This window comes from Danio rerio, chromosome 9, assembly GCF_052040795.2.
Source record: "Danio rerio strain M-AB ecotype USA chromosome 9, GRCz13ab, whole genome shotgun sequence".
Taxonomy (NCBI): Eukaryota; Metazoa; Chordata; class Actinopteri; order Cypriniformes; family Danionidae; genus Danio; species Danio rerio.
Genome location: NC_141029.1, coordinates 13,042,631 through 13,059,470, shown reverse-complemented (window position 1 = coordinate 13,059,470; position 16,840 = coordinate 13,042,631). Strand labels below are relative to the sequence as shown.

Sequence of the window (16,840 nt, the reverse complement as noted above, 5' to 3'; positions counted from 1 at the left end):
GTGTTTAAGTTCAGTTCAGTTTAGCTAAGTTCAGTGTGATTTAAATCATTACTGAGAGTTCAAACGCTCTACCAATCCTGAACCATGCGAGCCAGTGGCGACAGCGGAGAGGGAAAAAAAACTTCACCTGATAGGAGTGAAGAAAAAAAAACCTTGAGAGAACCAGACTCAGTTGGGCACGACCATTTTAACTTCTCCGCTGGCCAAAAGTCTTGTACAGAGCTTCAGTCATCGTGGTGGTGAAATAAGATCAGATAAGAGAAGTAGATAATACAAATAAGAGATACAAGAGGTTTAGGTACGTAGGTGTTCAGTTACAGATAAATAACAGTCTTTACAGTAAAAATCAAATATAGATTATCATTGTTGAAGCTACAGAAGTTACTCAGTCCAAAAAAGTGATTTTATTTTATTTTAGATTTGAATTGAACACAGATACAAACAGTAGATAAATCAGAATGCAGTTACCTTAAGATATAAATAGTGGATGGATTCAATGTACTGATACACACATCGTCACCTTAGAATTATAAGGTTCTATCTGACATTTTTGTCAAAATTGAGCTATTGACATTTTCCTGTTAAATACTTATTAATGGGACTTTTTTTATCAGTTGTTTACATTTTAAGACCTTTTTATTTAAAAAACAAATGTTACACATATACTGTTTGCTATGGAATGTAAAAACTTTGAAGCTCAATATCTCAAAATCCTGCAGAACGCAGATATAATTCCAAGGTGACGATATTGACTGATTTTTTTCTTGGCTGTTTAAATTCACTTATGACTCCTTTTAAGGCTACTCGCATATGTGATTAAATTATCATAATTTTTAGGCATTTGCCAAGAACAGGAAAACTTATAAGATAACTCAATTCAGGGTATATGTGCTTATTCTTCAGGTCATATTGAGTGTTTAGAAGTCTTCTTGCATTTGAATAGTTTTAAATCACAGGTAAGTGGAGGGCCGCAGCTCTGCACAGTTAAGTTTTTAGATTTAGTTTAGCTAAGTGAAGTTTATTCATAAACTAATTTCGAGAGGATCACGTGCTTATGATTGACGCGGCTGGCCCCGAGTCAAGCTAATGTACGAACCACCAATCAGACTATTCCTAACCAAGAATAAATAACCAAACACCTTACCTTTAGTCATCTTTGTCTTGAAGAATCCCCCCTTTCACCCCTTCGCCGCCTCTTTTGTCTACAGGGCAGCACGGCGACCCAATGGCTAGCACTGCGGCCTCAAAGCAAAATGCCTCCGGTTCTGGCGTCTACCCAAACGGTCAGCATTTTCGTGTGGAGTTCATGTTCTCCCCGTGCTTGCGTGGGTTTTCCCCGGATCCTCCGGTTTCCTCCCACACTCCCAAAAACATGACACTTAAGTAAATTGACTAAACCAAATTAGCACCAAATTCGATTAAATTCTGTCAGCAACGCATCACCTTAGCAACCCTCACGCAGCAGGGGGGTAAGGGGGGTTCTCGATCAACCCGAGCTTAAACTCCCCTCTCGCCCTGCAACGGTAGGGAGCCCCGGGCTCGAGGCTCTCATAAGCTCAGGGCTCTCTCCCGAGACAGCATGCCAAACTAGCTTATTACCAATCATCAGCTTAGTGTGAACTCATGAAATCAGGCTTGTTTTAGACCTACAGGTGATCAAAAATGGTCACACTAGAGTTTGGGCTTGCGACATTCTGTTGTACGGTACTCCGAAAAAGGGGTGGGGTTAAACAACAAAACTAGACATTTAAAAAGCAGGCAATGGGACCATATTTTAAATTTCTGTCCAGAGAGGTCATGTTTTGATCCTCGACTTGGTCTCATGCAGTCAAGTGATGCAATTTTTCAGGTCAGAGTTCACCAAGCTTGAACTTTACAATGCAGCAACTGCAAAACAACTGCGAAACTTGCCGCATGACTTTGCGTTTACAGTCTGATGCATTCGCGAGCGTATGAATGGAAGTCTATGGGAAGAAAAGTCCAGTGTGACCGCAGCTTAAGTGTGTTGAAGCAGGGCTGAAACTAAACTGTTCTGGACTGCAACACTCCAGGAACTGAGATTGACACCCCTGCTTTAAATCATTCAAATTCACAAAGTTTAAAAAGATTGAAATAATAAATCCAAAAATGTCAATTCTTAGTTCTACATGTAAGTTATCAGACAATGATTATTATCATGCTTTACACACACACACACACACACACACACACACACACACACACACACACACACACACACACACACACACATAACACACACACACACACACACACACACACACACACACACACACACAGACTTGTTCCTATATCTCGGTGCGGACTCTCATTGAGGTAATGATGTTTCAACTACACAATACAATACATTCGTGTATATTCTATCCCTCTATTCTAACTTTACTCCTAAATCCAACCCTTTCAAAAAACAATGTGGAGTTTTACATTTACAAAATATTTAATTTTGCATATCATAAGCATATTTAATCTCAATTTTGGACCATACGATGACACAAATCTCCATGAGTCTGTGTGCATTGAGGTTTAAGTCCCCACCAGGATATAAAAAACAAGTACACACACACACAAGCCTTTCATGAAGCTTTGATGGATCTCTGTTTGATGGATATTTCTTTTTTCCTGAAAGGGTGGACATCCATCGCAAGGAGAACGCAGGAGCGGCAGAGAAACCCATCACCATTCACTCCACCCCTGAGGGCTGCTCCACCGCGTGCCACATGATCATGGACATCATGCAGAAAGAGGCTGTAGACACAAAGGTGTAAGTCTTAATCTTCTGCAGTCGCTGTGTTTCATGGAGCTCTTCAAAGGTGGCCTTTAAATGTGGTCTTGCTCCTGTAGAACTGAGGATATTCCTCTGAAGATCCTGGCCCACAACAGCCTCGTCGGAAGACTGATCGGGAAAGAGGGCAGAAACCTGAAGAAGATTGAAGAGGACACAGAGACCAAAATAACCATCTCCTCGTAAGTGTCCGCTGAATTTGATAGCTTTGATTAGGGAAAATATTAAGCAAGCTCATATTTTTAGCTATAATTGTTTTTTTATAATCTACTATTGTTTTATTTAATTTAAAGTTCTCCAATTATGTTTTTTTAAAGGTTAATTTTGCTGTTTAGGTCTCCTACATAAATTTTACATCCATACAATATAAAACAAACTATTCTAATTTTATATATTATGCATTGCAGTAGGGTCACACTACAATTATGACTTTGATGCTATGCCATCCTAAAGTATCATGAGACTAATAAACAACAAAAAACTAAAAATACACGCTAAATATACACAGAAATGTATATAGATTAGGGATGCACTGGAATAAAAAATCTGGGCTAAAACTGAAAACTCCAGATGAAATTGGCGAGTTTATGTATGGATATGTATACTGTACATGTACGCAAGCAGAAGATCTACAGAGCGTAATATTGTGCTGTTTTAAACTTTGATCGCAGCATATACGCAAGCTAGTTGAAAGTGTGCTCAGCTGCTCTTGGACTTTGGTCAGTGCAGGAACAAACCCCTTTTGCACAACGAAAGCCATTAAAATGAATGGGATTCATAGCACAGCGCTTTCTATGTCTGTTGTGAAAGCTACTTCAATGACAAATAATGATGGTAGCTCAAGAAAGAGTGAAAACAGTGTACTAAATACTGCTAGACAGTGCAGTGTAGCATTCATTTTTGGCTCATATTTTCAGATATATTTCTTTCAGCTGAAAACCAAGCCATTTCGGGCAGGTAATTTCCTAATATATAAATATATGACCCAACATATAACTTGTAATTATTTGTTTTATTTATTAAAAAAACTCTATAAATGACCTACTGCCCTAATACACTATTTCATATTAATAAAGGCCAATTCCACAGGTCTAGGTGGACAAATATCTGTCTGTGATACGGGCTGATATAAAGATCTTTGCAATATTGTTAAAATTAACTGAAAGTAAAAAGCAAAACAAAACAAAAAAATAAACCGATATTACTACTGTTATTTTTTTAAGAAATTGTGTAGTAAAATGTGAGAAAAACTGTAAAGTTTCATTTAATTTAAAGCTTGCTTAAAAGCTTGAGTGAGATGCATGACTAAAATGTAATTACGCAATCTTAAATGTCTTTACTTCATGTAATGACATATGACAGTAGATAGTTTTGTTGTTTTCTGTTATCTAAAAAATAAGAAATAAATATTTCTCCTAACCCAACCTTTTTGAAAGTTCGGTATGCCCTGATTGGTCATATATTGCACATCTTTGGGGACTGGCCCACTACTAACAGAATTACCATATCTGAATTTCAGCTTTCCTTTTTTTGCATTTATGAACAAAAGATAAAATGATACAAGCAATTACAATTGTGTTGGTTTCACTGTATCAATTTGATCCCTCATCCTTGTCCTTTAAAAGTGCATACAGTAAAAAGTTTGAGAGTCAAAGCTGTTAATGTTTATAGACCCTTTTCACATTTCCGGGTTTTTCAGTAGCGGAGGGTGTCATGATTATACACTTTGAGCACAGTAAATGGGAGATTACAACAGATTGTAAAATAAAATCTTATTTGCTGAAATAATAAAAGAAAAAATCTATGATGGTGTTATCAAGACATTCAGAAAAAGGGGGAAAATAGTGTGAGACTGATGATGGCAGCCAGAGAAGAGAATAACGTCAAATTTACTCTCTACCTCATAGAGGCTTCATTAGAAACACCTCACATAATTTGACGCAAAGATAATATGATACATTCATAACATACAGTTTTAAAAAAATCTAAATATTAAACATTTTCAAGGATTTAACATTATGATGACCGTTAAATGCATCATAACAGTCTTGTGAAAGGGTCCATTGGCAGTCAATAAGAACCATAGGCTGACCTTAAAAATATGTGTAGCAAATTTACATAAAATTTACATAAAAATGCTGAATCAATTCCTACTTTTAGGAAACAAGAAATATATTTATGCTTATTTTTTAGGTTTATAGACAATGATATAACATGCTACATGGATGTCATCCCAAAAAGCATTATTGGGGCACTTAAAAACACGTCAGCTCTTGCTTGAAATGCTGTGTTTTGTATTTGAAATATTGATTGTAGCGTGACCTGAGTGCGACATTTTGTAACAGGCTGTTAAGTGCTGGGATCTGGTGCAGACCAGCAGGGTACAGGTGGTCTTATGCATTTACCAGAAATAAATAACGTGTGCGATGATCACACAGATAACTGAGGAAATGAGTCAGCCAATTAAGCCCCAACCAGGACTCCTGACGTCATTGCTTTGCCATTCTTCAAAAAACAGCCTCATTTACCAGCGCTCAATAGCAACGAAAATAACTCGCTTTTTACCTAGAGTACCAATTTTGTCCAGGTGGAATGTCAGAGTCAGTGTATTCTTCACTGTAGAAATGCAGTAGAAGCCCTCTTGATATTCAGCTCAAAAACAACATTGCAATGATATAGTGCAAACAACTTGTGTTATGCGTTTCCATTAGGGATGGGAAGATTAACCGATATGTATCGATACGCGGTCATGCGCGTGCACGATGCGAGTGCATCGGTAGAGCAGCAGAGGATGAATGAAATTTTGGAAGCAAATCGAGATGCATCGGTTTTTGCGAGATGCATCGGTTTTTCCAAGATACAGCTTATATTTTTAATATAGAATGTATTTTTTATTTATTAACAAGTGTTGTCAACCTGTTTTTGGCGCATAATATAATCGACCTGCTTAAAGTAAGCCTTAGCAACGGATTTGCGGATGTGTACACTTACACTACAACTGTATCAGGTGTGCGGATGAAGCTAGTGGTGCGCCCTCAGAAAGCGCGAGAAGCAAAACAAACATTTTATTCCCCACTGAGTTTTAAATCTAAAGTATGGCAACATTATGGATTTAAGGATGGACGACATGACAGGACAGATGCAATTTGCAAAAGTGTGCCGCGCATCTGTAAAATACACGGGCAGTACGACTAATCTGAAATCTCACTTGAAGCGGCGCCACTGTGTTGTTGTGAAAGCTCCATCTTCCAGTGGACCTCTATTCTGCCGCCCTATGCGCGGATATAACTGAGGACGCGCCGGAGTCGCGGACCTCTGTTCTGCCGCCCTATGCGCGGATATAACTGAGGACGCGCGTGTGTCGCGGACCTCTATTCTTCCGCCCTATGCGCGGATATAACTGAGGACGTGGGTGTCGCGGACCTCTATTCTGCCACCCTATGCGCGGATATAACTGAGGACAAGCGGGCGCTGATGGAGGTGTCGCGGACATAACTGAGGATGCGGGTTGCGGACGCCGCCCTCTCTATACTTCCGCCCTAGGCGGCCGCCTAGGTCGCCTCTATGGACGTGCCGGCCCTGTTCATCTGCAAAGATATTCAGCCTAGTGTCACGGAGAACGAAGGTTTTGAACACCTCCTTCTGTTAATTTTTATTTAATTACAATAATAATAATATTAATAATAATAATGATAAAAATAATGGGCGTCACGGTGGCACAGTGGGTAGTATGACCACCTCACAGCAAGAAGATTGCTGGTTTGTTATATTTTTATCAGCCTGTTGTTTACAGTGACAGTGATGTTTGAAAGCAGCATAACACTGCTAGTTCACGACCTTAAGTTTTGAATATTCAGTGGCAAAATATATCTTTGTAAAACTTGTTTTCATAGTTGAAAAGTTAAATCACAATTCTTGTTGTGCAATGCTAAACCTTTATGTTGAAAGAGTGCAAATATTTATATTTTAATATATATTGCACTTATACATTCTGTTTATCTTGAAAATAATTAAATTATATGTGCTATATGTTCTAAAATGGCCCTCTACTGTAAACTGATACTCTGGCTCTGAGAGAAAAGCCAGTTTGTAAAAAAAGTCTTGGTTTTGCTTGGTTAATAAATAATCAATCAAACTCATTCAATGGCACAGCATCCTCTTTCACATAATCTCATAAACTTGATCTAATTAGTTAGTGCTGAATTATCGCATCGTATCGTGATATGGGTGTGAATCGTATCGTGTCGCATCGCAATATGTCACAAATGTATCGCTAATATATCGGATCGTATTCTTTGTATCGAGATGCGTATCGGATCGGCATTATAGCTTAGATGCCCAACCCTAGTTTCCATGGCCTGCTTATATGTATTTTACCCCATACTCCAGTATTGCATGGTTTTGGTAGATAAAAAGCAATCAATTAATTAAATAATCAATTAATTAATCAATCAAGCAATCAATCAATCAATCAATCAATCAATCAATCAATCACTATCACCAGTGAATGATGAGTTATATGAATATTCATTATCACCAAAACTACAAGTCTGACACTATATGAACTACAACTCCCGTCATGCAGCTCACACACACCAGTTTCGGTTCACCCATGATTGCACACACACAGCTGAGCTAAAGACTAATAACCATTTATATACATCTATTTGACACACACATTGCTAAGCCTTGTTGTTTACTGTTACACTACTAAGCATTCTAGTTAATTTTTTCCCATGTTTGACCCTTGTATTGTTCCCATTGTTTGCTTCCTGTATTGGCTTCTTTGCCTCTCACCTTGACTATACTTATGTTTCGAATAAACATCCGTTTGCTTCTGTTTGTGCCTGCATTGCCTGACTTCTCTTATTAATAAAACTGCACATGGATCCATTATCAACCGACTCCCATTGTTTACACAATCAATCAATCAATCAATCAATCAATCAATCAATCAATCAATCAATCAATCAATCAATCAATCAATCAGCACTGTATTGGGTTCACTGCTATTAACTTGTTAATTAGTTATAGTATCCGTTGATTTTGCACTGCCTTTTTATTCATTAATAACACAAATCGACATACCATATGAACAATATAATAATAATAATAATAATAATAATAGGCTAAAAATATTTTTTGAGAATAATGTATTATCTCAAAACAAAAATGTTCTAATTTTAGTCAAAGCAAGTAACTCATAGAAATAATATTTTGTATTTCATTTCATAAATTATATTTCAAATTGTTTCCCCACTTGCCTAACCACCCTCCTTAGCACCATATTGACTATATATAATTTTAATTAATTTAATATAATTTAATTTAATGTATTTAATAAGTACACCAAATGTAAATCCTGTGGTTTCTCTCAAAGAATCTTGGGAAAATTACCTTGATGTTTGCATCGCAAAGGAACAGTGGCAAGATATTTTAAAGATGGTCCACTCCTCTATATGCGCCAGACATGGCCTAATGCAATGTAAAGTGCTCTATAGGTAAAGTTTTATAAACTTATTTCAAGAGGAGCATGTGATATGATTGTGCACGGATGGATTTTCATCAGTAATAATCCAATCAGATTAATCCAATCAGATTAATCCAAGCTTACAATAAATAGACCAATTTAACCTACTGCATTATCTTCGTTTTGAAAGAAACTGCCTTCCACCCCATCTCCTCAATTTTTTCCTTTTTCTAAGGAGATTTCTCGAGACCTACCTAATCTCAGACCCCTTTTATATGCTTATTGACCAGGCAGGAGCCTTGGGCTCAATTATCTCCAAGCACAGGGTTCTCTCCTGCGACAGCATGCCAACCCTGCTATTAACGCCACGCATATCTAAGTGTGAACTCTTGATTAACCAATACCAAAATAGCAAAAAAAACTAAAAAAAATTCCTGATAAAAGTGATGCCTGTCATTGCTGTAAGCAGTCTTCTGCTAACTATCTCCGTATGTTCTGGAGTTGCCCTCAATTGACAAATTTCTGGTCCAGTGTTTTTGATTCACTTAATAAAGCTATTAACATTAATCTAAACCGAAACCACTTGACAGTCATTTTTGGTATTTCAGTGAGAGTTGATTTGACTGTTGCAAATCTCATCAAGTTATTGCTTTTCCTACTTTTTAGCCACAACGAGTCATTCTTATCAATTGAAACAGGTGATTCCTTCATCACATAACATGTGAATCCGAGAAATCTTTAGCTGCGTAAAACCTGAGAAGTTAGCATGCTTATTTGCATGATCTCTCAAATCCTTTTACAAAACCCTGAACCCTGTTTTAGACTATACCAAAGGCTGACCCTGTTCAGTTGATATCAGCTCTAATACACAGTAAATAACTGAAAAGAGGAAATATTAACTCCTTAATGCAAACTTTTCTTTTTTTCTTTCTTTTGCTTTTTTTATTCTTTTATTGTAAACTTGCTCAACTATTAACATTTTTTTATTAATTAGTGTTTTTCCATTTTATTTTTTTAATATTTATTTTTAAAAGTTCTTTCAGATGGTATGTATGTTTTTAAATTATACATTTTATTTAAAAGGGATAGTGGGAAAAAAAGACAACTAAGATTTTATTTATGCTGGGTCATTAAAAAATCCTTAGCGTTCAGCCCAATATTAGTCTGATATTTTGTTCTTCTTCGTCTTGAAAAGTCTTAAATTTGACATCAGTACCAAATTAGTTACGTTTAATTCAAACATTTCTCTATTTAGAAAATAGTCAAATCAAACCACTTTTATTGTCACATCATCAGCAGCACGTGTGCTTTGATGAGTGAAAAGCTTAGGTTCTGGCTTCATACAGTAGAAAATACAGAAAATACAACGACAAGTGCAAAATACAGACAGTGCACATACAATGGCAGTGCAAAATACAACAGCATACTCCCCCCCCCAAAAAAAAAAAATCCCAAAAAACAACAAAAAATGTTAAATTGACAGCGATATATACAATGATTAAGTGTACACATAGTTGTAGGCAGTAGTGTTTTAAGTATGGATTGGTTGAAGTGCAGCGCATGTTACATATTGATGGTGTGCAGTATTGAAGAGTCTGTGTGGGGTGTGTTGTGTTCATCAGCCTGATTGTCTGAGGGAAAAAGCTTTCCTTCAGTCAGTCATATATTTCCTTCAGTAGTCATATATTTCTTAAACACATACCAGTTCACTCACACTTTCTTGCTCATTTCTTCCCCCAGTTTACAGGACTTAACGATTTATAACCCGGAAAGAACCATTATAGTGAAGGGGAGCATCGAGGCCTGTTGTAGGGCCGAGGTGGAGATCATGAAGAAGCTGAGGGAAGCCTACGAAAACGACGTTGCTGCTATTAACGTAAGTGTTTATGGTTCTACTATTCCACTATCTTTGATGTTGATATCAATGCGGCTTTCTTCAGAACCACTGGCTATACTTTAATTCGGTCAATCTTGAGTCAGCATACTACAGAAGATGACGAGGCTTTCAGAAGGCCCGTCTGTTTACTGGTGCTGAGTTATTGACTGTGTTTATAGGAAACAGCCTTGAGTCAGACCATCCCCTGCTGTGCATTCGGAGAACGCACTGTCATCTTGTCAACAGACATGCATGCACATGTACACCGTTTGCCCTGTTTACTCGCATGACGTCACGCCGCCTGTGCTAAAGACTGAGAGCAAATACTGCAACAATGGCATCATCATATTCGCTTACACTGTCGCATCATTTCGTCTTCTGTGAGTCATTTGTTTTGCGGAAGAGACCTCTATCAGGCGATCAGATCAAATGTATGTGGTTTTGTTTATACTCACGCATTAGTCAGCACCCAGTCAGGCGTATAGTAAATTATTCAAGTGCTTTTGTGAAAGTTTTGGATGTTTGCGAGGGAGAAACATACTATAAAAATATTAAAAATAATGTCTGCATCAGCTTTTATTGTTAAACATTGCTCATGGAATCCCCCATGGCTCAGTTACGGGTCCAAAATAATTTCAGCTTTATATGAATAATATAAGTAAAATATTTACATTTGCTCTTGGGAAGGTAGTTAAAAATTTCATAAATTATTAGGTGGTTTGATATAGAAATATTAAAGTTCAATTCATTTCAAGTTTATTTATATAGCCTTTTTACAATGTAGATTGTGTCAAAGCCGCTTAACATAGAATAAAATGACAAAATGAATTAAAATGATAATTAAATGTTAATAAATCTAGATTGATGTTAATTGGGAACAGATAAATGGTGTAATTATAAAAATGGTTAATGACAATAAAGTTTCTTGGTGTGATAGATAAATACAGTAGTTAATGGAGATCTCACATATCTGTACTACAAATCACTTTAAATTGCTTTACAGTAAATGATTGTCAGGAAGATTAGGGTAATAAATGGATGAATATACTTATAGATTGCTATATAAATACTTATAAATGGCTATTACACTGTAAAACCCAGAGTTAAAGTAACTCAAACTGTTTGAGGAAAAAAAAAATTTCGGTTTAAAAGTTTAAAAAAAAGTTTAAAAGCTAATCCTAATGAGTACTGAGAACTTTCTCCATTGGAGTAAATAAAGCAATATGAGCATAATAAAACCCAATAAATGAAGAGAAGTTAAGGCAACTCAAACCGTTTAAGGAAACTATCGCAACAAACCATTTGAGTTAATAAACTAATCCAGATGAGTACTGTGAACTTACTCCATTTATGTTGGAGGTATGAGGTATTTAATGAACTCCATTACCTTCAACACTGAGTTCAAAACTTTTTTCAAATGAGTAGAATTAACTTTCAGTCAATTTTGAGTACACTCATCTCATCACTGATAAAGTTGACTGATGGGGGTATAAGTAGCCATTAGGATTATTCATAACACTTCAACAAATGTGGTTATAATAACATCTACATACATGCTAATACATCCTGTTTAAAGTCAAAAATATTAAAATGTGTTGATTTTTGGTTCCGAATAATGTATTAAACAAAGAAACAACATATATATCGTTGCATAACTGAGGAGGTAGGTATAATTTTAGTAGAAATAAATATTTCATAAGCTTATTAAATAAGTTTCCATGGCCAACACATTTTGTTTTGTATTGTTGTTTTGTAATTTTAGTTACATTATTTTAACGTTTAAAAATAGTCCAAAAAAAAGTCAATTAGACTGAACTTGTGAAATCATGCACCTCAAGTTCTCTTTCAAGTCTAAGTGGCAAAACAGTCCTGTCTAAAGTTATACACCGGGTGCATAGAGCCACCTAGCGTGAAAGAAGCGATATTACAAGATGTTATTCCACATAAACAGCTCTGTGTAGTCTCAAATGAGAGAAAAACATGATAGCCTGAGGTCACGCACTGAGCAGTCATTCATTATCCATGATGTTATTCCTCTGTCTTGTAGCAACAATCCAACCTTATCCCTGGGTTGAGCCTGAGCGCCCTGGGCATCTTTTCAACCGGTCTGTCAGTGTTGCCACCAGCTGCTGGACCCAGAGGCATCCCACCCGTACCCCCAACCGGCTACAACCCTTTTCTAGTGAGTACAAACATCGGTGTGGGCTTTATTATGTAACTACAGCATGTTTGGATGTCGCAGCCCCAGGAATGCATTGCATTTAGCAGGGGCAAATACAGCTGCTCTTACTGGATAATGAAGTGGGGTTTGATCTGCTGAATATTAATGTAAATGTTACATATTTTTGGTTTTTGCAAATATAAATAATGACATAATTGGAGTAATCATGTACAGTTGAAGTCAGAATTATTAGCCCCCCTGGATTATTACCCCCCTGTTTATTTTTTCCCTAATTTTTGTTTAACGGAGAGAAGATTTTTCAGCACATTTCTAAACATAATAGTTTTGATAGTTTCATTTCTAAAAACAAATTTATTTTATCTTTGCCATGATGACAGTAAATAATATTTGACCAGATATTTTTCAAGACACTTCTATACTGCTTAATTAGGTTAATTGGGTTAACAAGGCAGTTTAGGGTAATTAAGAAAGTTATTGTATAATAATGGTTTGTTCTGTAGACTATCAAAAAAAGTCTTGCTTAAAGGTGCTAATAATTTTGACCTTAAAGTTAAAAACTGCTGAAACTGCTAAAAAAAGACTTTCTCCAGAAGGAAAAATATAATCAGACATACTGTGGAAATTTCCCTCCTCTGTTAAACATAATTTGGGAAATATTTAAAAAAGAAAAAATATTGAAGGGGGGATAATAATTCTGACTTTAACTGTATGTTATGCCTAAACTTTTTCAAGTAATTAGACATGTTTTCTCTCTCAAGTCATAAAATACATCATTTTACTCAATTGAGTAAGTGTAACGCCGGGGGTGACACAGACAACTGGAGGTAAGATCCAATATGCAGGTTTATTCAACGTCAAGCAAGCAATGGTCAAATCATGTGTAAACAGATATATGTAGCCAAATCCAGAGTCGTAGTCGTATAACAGGCATTAGGTCAAAAGGCAGGCGGCTAAACAGGAGAACAGGGATAAACTAGGCTAGGGTCTAAAACAAGGAGAGACAAGACAAGGAGAAACGCGTTGTAATGTCTCTAGAAGCGAACAAGACTCGGCAAACTGGATGAGTGAATGAGTGGCTTATGAAGGGTGTCTAATCAGTCTCTGAAAGTCCTCAGGTGATGCGAGTGTAATCAGTCTAGATGAGTAAGCATGGGTGTCTGGGAGAAGTGCATGTATGAATATGTAGTCCAGAAAAAGGCTGAAATGAAGTCCATGGATATAGTGGAAACCAGCGATCGCTGGTTATCGTAACAGTAAGATTTTGTGAAAATGGATTTAACCTATAACATATCTAAACTAGTTGTGTTTTTCATTTTTCATCGGTTAATTTATAAATATTTGTACATATAAATATACAGTGCTCTGCACTAGGGTTGGGCATCTAAGCTATAATGCCGATCCGATACGCATCTCGATACAAAGAATACGATCCGATATATTAGCGATACATTTGTGACATATTGCGATGCAACACGATACGATTCACACCCATATCACGATACGATGCGATATTTCAGCACTAACTTATTAGATCAAGTTTATGAGATGATGTGAAAGAGGATGCTGTGCCATTGAATGAGTTTGATTATTTATTAACCAAGCAAAACCAAGACTTTTTTTTACTAACTGGCTTTTCTCTCAGAGCCAGAGTGTCAGTTTACAGTAGAGGGCCATTTTAGAACATATAGCACATATTATTTAAGTATTTTCAAGATAAACAGAATGTATAAGTGCAATATATATTAAAAAAATATGTATATATTTGCACTCTTTCAACATAAATAAAATTAGCATTGCACAACAAGAATTGTGATTTAACTTTTCAACTATGAAAACAAGTTTTACAAAGATATATTTTGCCACTGATTATTCAAAACTTAAGGTGGTGAACTAGCAGTGTTATGCTGCGTTGAAACATCACTGTCACTGTAAACAACAGGCTAATAAAAATATAACAAACCAGCAATCTTCTTGCTGTGAGGTGGTCAAACTACCCACTGTGCCACTGTGACACCCAATTATTTTTATCATTATTATTATTAATATTATTATTATTATAATTAAATAAAAATTAACAGGAGGAGGTGTATAAAACCTTCGTTCTCCGTGACACTAGGCTGAATATCTTTGCAGATGAACAATGCAATAGCATTCGTTATTGGCGTAGAGCGAGCAGAACTGTTGCGCATGGAAAAAAAAACTTTCAATGCTTTTCTCACCACTTTTGGAGCTGGTTGAAGCAGTGCGAAAGCCGGGGATGCAGAAACACTGGAAGATGCTTTCACAACAACACCGTGGCGCCGCTTCAAGTGAGATATCAGATTAGTCATACTGCCCGCGTATTTTACAGATGCGCGGCACATTTTGCAAATTGCATCTGTCCTGTCATGTCGTCCATCCTTAAATCCATAATGTTGCTTGCCATACTTTAGATTTAAAACTCAGTGGGGAATAAAATGTTTGTTTTGCTTCTCGCGCTTTCTGAGGGCGCTCCACTAGCTTCATCCGCACATCTGATACACTGAGTTGTAGTGTGTGCACATCCGCAAATCCGTTGCTAAGGCTTACTTTATGTAGGTCGATTAAATTATGCGCCAAAAACAGGTTGACAACACTTGTTAATAAATAAAAAATACATTCTATATTAAAAATATAAGCTGTATCTCGGAAAAATCGATGCATCTCGCAAAAACCGATGCATCTCGATTTGCTTCCAAAATTTCATTCATCCTCTGCTGCTCAACCGATGCACTCGCATCGTGAACGCGCATAACCGCGTATCGATACATATCGGTTAATCTTCCCATCCCTACTCTGCACACATAAAAACATCCCATTTCGAAAATGAATATTTGTATCCATTTCTCAGTGATTATAGGCGACGTGTTTTCGTGCATTTGAGCAAAACGGATTCATTAATCAGATAATACTTTAGTCAGAACATCTTTAAAAATGGAAAGATTATGCAATTAAATTTAAGCAAAATATTGCAAAAAAGAAATTACAAACTACAAAATTACAAAAATGTAATTATTTTTTACTTCTCTTGATTTTTCCACTTTTTAAAATTTGTATTTAATATTTTTCTATAGCATATACATTTGAGCTACTAATTTTTGGACTTATTGTAAATAATTTTGTTAGATTAGCTGACTAATCTAATGTATATGCATTATTATAATATTGTAAAGCTTCCTATAGAACATATTAATTTAAATGAGAGATTTGTAAGTGATGTGCTTATATATGCTGAGTACTGTATTGTTATATTGAAATCAAATTTCAATTATTTTATCTTTTAAAATACATTGGACAGGTAATTTTGTTTCTTACAAATGTGTACAAAAATGTCTGCTATTTTGAATATTTAATTGATAATGCAATATATTTTTGAACAAATATTGGATATCATCTTTTTATAATAAGAAGAATTATTAAATAAAGTATCACTTGAAAATTCAACTTTTCACCCAGGCTTACCAGATTTATTATACAGGGTGATTCAAAACGAACACCACACTTTTGAAAATCGAGAACTCTGAAATGAAGAAAAGGAGAAGTACTCTAAGGCCTTTCTGTCGACGATTTAAGGAAGCACTGAAGTTTGTCATGTACTCTTCACATTGATTAATTACACAAGGTTCCATCCTGATTTTTTTTTTTTTTAAATACAGATTTACAAAGTTGTAATTCTTTTTGAATTAACCTTTTTTGTCAAAAAAAGTTAATATTTGTGTTGTTCAAAAATATCTGATAACAGGTGCTCCGATCTCCACCACAGTCCAAAGTCATGCGCTGTAATTGAATTGAATAAACTAAATGAGCCATAGCAAGTGTATGTGTGTGTATGAGTGTGCATGGATGTTTCGCAGTACTGGGTTGCGGCTGGAAGCGCATCCGCTATGTAAAACATATGCTTTGTAAGTTGGCGGTTCATTCCACTGTAGCAACCCCTGATTAAAATAAGGACTAAGCCGAAGGAAAATAAATGAATGAATGAATGATTCCTTTCACATTTCAAATAAAAATATGGTCATTTCAAGCATTTATTTCCTGGAAATGGCAATTGTACAGAGGTACTTTTCCTGAAACCATTGTTAGTCAACTAAGGTTGCAAGTTCTGTCATTATGAACATAGTTCGGCAATTCTGTGTTTACCGAATCCATCGTTCCAATGAATATGTGCACAATGTGTGGTTGAAACTACAGCTCTAGACCTGTAGTTAGAAGCAAAGATCCTGGCTGTGTTCTGTTCTGCTTTATCTGCCCGTATGCCCTAATTCTTTAAAGCACTTGATCAATTACTTTGAATGATTTTGAAAGCTTAAGTTCGTCTTCACAGTTTATGTAATTTTCTAAATGATTACATTTAATATTTACATTATATGTAAATATTACTGCAAATCCGTGTATATACAATGGACCCTTTTCACAAAACAGTTATGACGGGTTTAACAGTCATCGGAATCTTACATCTTTAAAAGTTTTTTTTTATATTTAGATTTTTTTTAA

The 16,840-nt window shown here is 35.9% G+C and overlaps 3 protein-coding genes across 7 annotated transcripts in view; all 3 read left to right on the top strand.

Annotated features, from left to right (window-relative positions):
• Positions 1-1,170, top strand: part of LOC147842282 (uncharacterized) — a 164,318-nt gene extending 163,148 nt beyond the window's left edge. Inside the window, exon 2 of the mRNA XM_087267568.1 lies at positions 1,013-1,170. The gene's annotated coding sequence lies outside the window, so the exon portion shown is untranslated. The remainder of the gene's footprint in view (positions 1-1,012) is intronic.
• The window catches only part of LOC141376079 (uncharacterized), a 996,984-nt gene that overhangs the window by 866,134 nt on the left and 114,010 nt on the right, over positions 1-16,840 (top strand). Inside the window, exon 1 of one of the 2 annotated variants that reach the window (XM_088651099.1) lies at positions 5,512-5,705. The exons of the other annotated variant lie outside the window; for it this stretch is intronic. The gene's annotated coding sequence lies outside the window, so the exon portion shown is untranslated. Of the gene's footprint in view, positions 1-5,511; positions 5,706-16,840 lie in introns of those variants that run through there. 2 annotated transcript variants of the gene reach the window in all.
• igf2bp2a (insulin-like growth factor 2 mRNA binding protein 2a) overlaps positions 1-16,840 on the top strand; it is a 107,323-nt gene that overhangs the window by 69,623 nt on the left and 20,860 nt on the right. For all 4 annotated transcript variants that reach the window (XM_087265791.1, XM_087265793.1, XM_087265792.1 and 1 more), the window contains 4 exon segments: positions 2,645-2,779; positions 2,860-2,982; positions 10,011-10,146; positions 12,194-12,328. In XM_087265791.1, the coding sequence (XP_087121917.1) occupies positions 2,645-2,779; positions 2,860-2,982; positions 10,011-10,146; positions 12,194-12,328 (529 nt within the window).